Consider the following 3,191-nt stretch of genomic DNA (forward strand, 5'->3'; position numbering starts at 1 on the left):
CGTGGCTCCCCTGTGAAGCCTCAGCCAGTCGTGCCCTGGCTGGGGGGATCTGATGGCTCAGGATTTCGGGGCAGGCTGTAGGGTGAGACCCTGCAGGCTGTGGTGGGTTTTGGGGTGTGTCTGATTGACCCCTCTCAATTGCAGGCTGCACATGGTGCGGCTGATGCTGCTGGAGAGGCTGCTGCAGAACTTACCCCAGCTGAGGAACGTGGGAGGGGTCCGGGCCATCCCCTACATGCAGGTGAGTGAGAAGGGTTCTGATTTCAGCCCTGATCAAACAGCTCAGTCACTGCATTCTGTTTGCTTTTCTCTCTCCTGCCCACAGTGTTGCACTGCWTTCCTTATCCAGAGATCTTTGCTGGGCTTGTGCCCTTTCTTGGTGTGACTTCAGAGCTGCCTGAGGAGCCTGAGGGCTCCAATCCTTGAGCTCCAATGTGTTTGGGAAGGTTTTGGGTTTATGCTGAATGTTCATAGCAAAGTGTGATGGCACAGGCTGGATTTGGAAAAGAACAAAGATAAATCAGATAAAATCTGTTTTGTCAAAGATAACTTTTCATCTTGAAAACCTGCCTTCTAATAATTGTCTGGCTGCTCTTCCCAGGTCATTCTGATGCTCACAACAGACCTGGATGGAGATGATGAGAAAGACAAGGGAGCTCTGGATAACCTCCTGTCCCAGCTGATTGCAGAGCTGGGCATGGACAAGAAGGTAAAGTGCATGCTCTGTGTTTGCTCCTTCTGGACAGGGTTTCCTTCCATGGAGGAATTCAGTGCTTTTGGGAGTCACAGAAACATCTCTGTGTGATGTGTTCAGGCAGTTTATTCCTCTTGCCTCCCTTCACATAAAATTGAAAACGACATGAGAGGAGCTCCTGCTGTTTCCTGGGTCTGGCACCCACAAGAGAGCATGGAAATTTGTTTTGCTGGAATTCAGCTCTGAGAACAGCCATGATCAGTCAATGCATGATTGACATGTAGCTTTTCATTTGTGTGGGACTRTTCTCTGGCAGCCAGGCCACTGCCTACCTTTCCACTGAGGCATTTGTGCTGCTTTTTTAGTCTTTACAGCTTGAGCTTAAATTAGAAATGCTCCCTGAGGATCAGARCACTGAGCTGGAGAGGTTTGGGGCRTTGGGATTGAACAGGCAGGACATGTYTTTCCTTGCAGGATGTGTCCAAAAAAAATGAGCGCTCCCCAGTGAACGAGGTGCACTTGGTGGTGATGAGGCTGCTCAGCGTCTTCATGTCCAGAACCAAGTCAGGATCCAAGACTTCCATCTGTGAGGTACATTCTCCAAATTGCTTTGCCAAGGGGTGAATTCCTGCCCTCTGCTCTGCTCTCAGGTTCCACCTGGAGCCGCAGTTCTGATGTCCCCGATGTGAGAACACACAGAACTGCTGGAGCAAATCCAGAGGAGACTGAGAGGACTGGAGCTCCTCCCAAGTGGAGCCAGACTGGGACAGTTGGGAATGGTCAGGATGGAGAAGAGAAAAGGATGTGGAGACCTCAGAGCACCTGGCAGGGTCCGAAGGGGCTTCAGGGAGCCATAGAAGGAACATTCACTGGGATTGGGAGTGACAGGACAAGGGGTAATGGGTTCAAGCTGAAAGAGGGAAAATTTAGGTCAGATATTGGGAAGAAATTCCTCCCTGTGAGGGTGGAGGGTGCCCAGAGAAGCTGTGGTTGCCCCATCCCTGGCAGTGTCCCAGGCCAGGTTAGATGGGGCTTGGAGCACCCTGGGACAGTGGAAGTGTCCCTGCCYGTGGTAGAGGGTGACACTGGACAATCTTTAAGGTCCCTTCCCTCCCAAACCATTCTGGAATTCCGTGATGTGCTTGGGGGACTTTTGTTCATCAAAGAAACTGAAATAACAGATGTAAAACTGAAAACTCCTTGAGACAGCTTTGGAGAAATTTATAGGGAACCTGTAAGATTACTTGACTCTCACAGATAAAGGGTTTTGGAAGTGGGAATGGAGGCAGCAGCCATATGAACATTATTTTGTGCACAGTCTCAGACTGAGCTCAGGGCAGAGCGTTAATGATGTTATTTCAAACATGCTGGCAGATCTTTTCCCCTCACATCTGCCCAGCGCTGAAGGGGTTAAGGAGGATTTGTAATGTGATTATTGGAAAGCAATATGCTGCTGTGTCAACGTAAAAGTCGCTAAGAGGATTCCTTAGATATTTGTTGCTAAAAGGTGCAGTAATAAGGCATAAAAAGCAGTATGTGTGGTGGGAAGGAGATTAATAAAAAAGCATAGAGGTTAAAAAATTTAGTCTGAACTGCATCAAATTTTAATGAGCTTATGAGCTGTGGGGTTTGTTTGGATTTACAGGGCTGCTTTAATAGTTTTATTTACAGTAGCTTTTTCTCCAGCCTTTGTTATTCGCTTGAGCTTCCCACAGAAATCAAAGCTCCTCGTCTCACAGAATGCAGGTGGAGCAATACCTGGGTGGAGCAGAGCCTGTGAGCGGCAGCTGCAACAGGGACTCTTTCTCTCCCAGGATTCACGCCCAGCTGGCCAAATCCCAGATAAACAAATAGAAATCCCAACTTAAAAAAAAAAAAAAGAAAAGGGGGAAAAAAAAGAAGGGAAAAAAGCCCTCATCGTCTAATCCACAGCAGAGTGGCCTCTGGCACATGTGTCGAGGGGAGATTAGACTTAAGAGGAGATTTTATTTGTTTTCCTTTACTAAGCACTTGTTCAAAAGAGTCTCTGTAAATATTTGAGTTGCTTTTCATAAACACACACACAAAAAAAAAAAAACGAAAAGCCCCAACCTCAAACAAACCCCAAACTTAAAAGCCGCCTGCAAAAAAAAAAAAAAAACGAAAAGCCCCAACCTCAAACAAACCCCAAACTTAAAAGCCGCCTGCAAAGTTTCATCCAAACCTGCTCTCGTGCCCAGGGCTGCCCCAGCTCTTCCCAGGTGTGTTCCTGACCCAGCTCCTTCCCTCTGTCCCAGGCTTCCTCCCTGATCTCCAGTGCCACAGCCGCTGCCCTGCTGAGCTCGGGGGCTGTTGATTACTGCCTGCATGTGCTCAAGTCACTGCTGGAGTTCTGGAAGGGCCAGCAGAACGACGAGGAGCCCGTGGCCACCAGCCAGCTCCTGAAACCTCACACCACCTCCTCTCCCCCGGACATGAGTCCCTTCTTCCTCCGCCAGTACGTGAAGGTGAGTGCTGC

General features: G+C 48.8%; 1 protein-coding gene across 1 annotated transcript; it reads left to right on the forward strand.

Annotated features, from left to right (window-relative positions):
* Nucleotides 1–128: 128 nt before the first annotated feature.
* LOC130588415 (E3 ubiquitin-protein ligase UBR4-like) lies at nucleotides 129–3,184 on the forward strand (the record flags this gene model as incomplete). Its single annotated transcript, XM_057389340.1, has 4 exons — nucleotides 129–241; nucleotides 602–709; nucleotides 1,169–1,285; nucleotides 2,971–3,184. Coding segments are annotated over exons 1-4 (529 nt in total), but the record flags the coding sequence as incomplete, so codon positions are not given.
* Between the last annotated feature and the right edge of the window lie 7 nt (nucleotides 3,185–3,191).

The sequence above is a fragment of the Malurus melanocephalus genome, unplaced genomic scaffold (assembly GCF_030028575.1).
Source record: "Malurus melanocephalus ecotype Western Australia unplaced genomic scaffold, MMel_1.1 scaffold_4881, whole genome shotgun sequence".
Lineage (NCBI taxonomy): Eukaryota > Metazoa > Chordata > Aves > Passeriformes > Maluridae > Malurus > Malurus melanocephalus.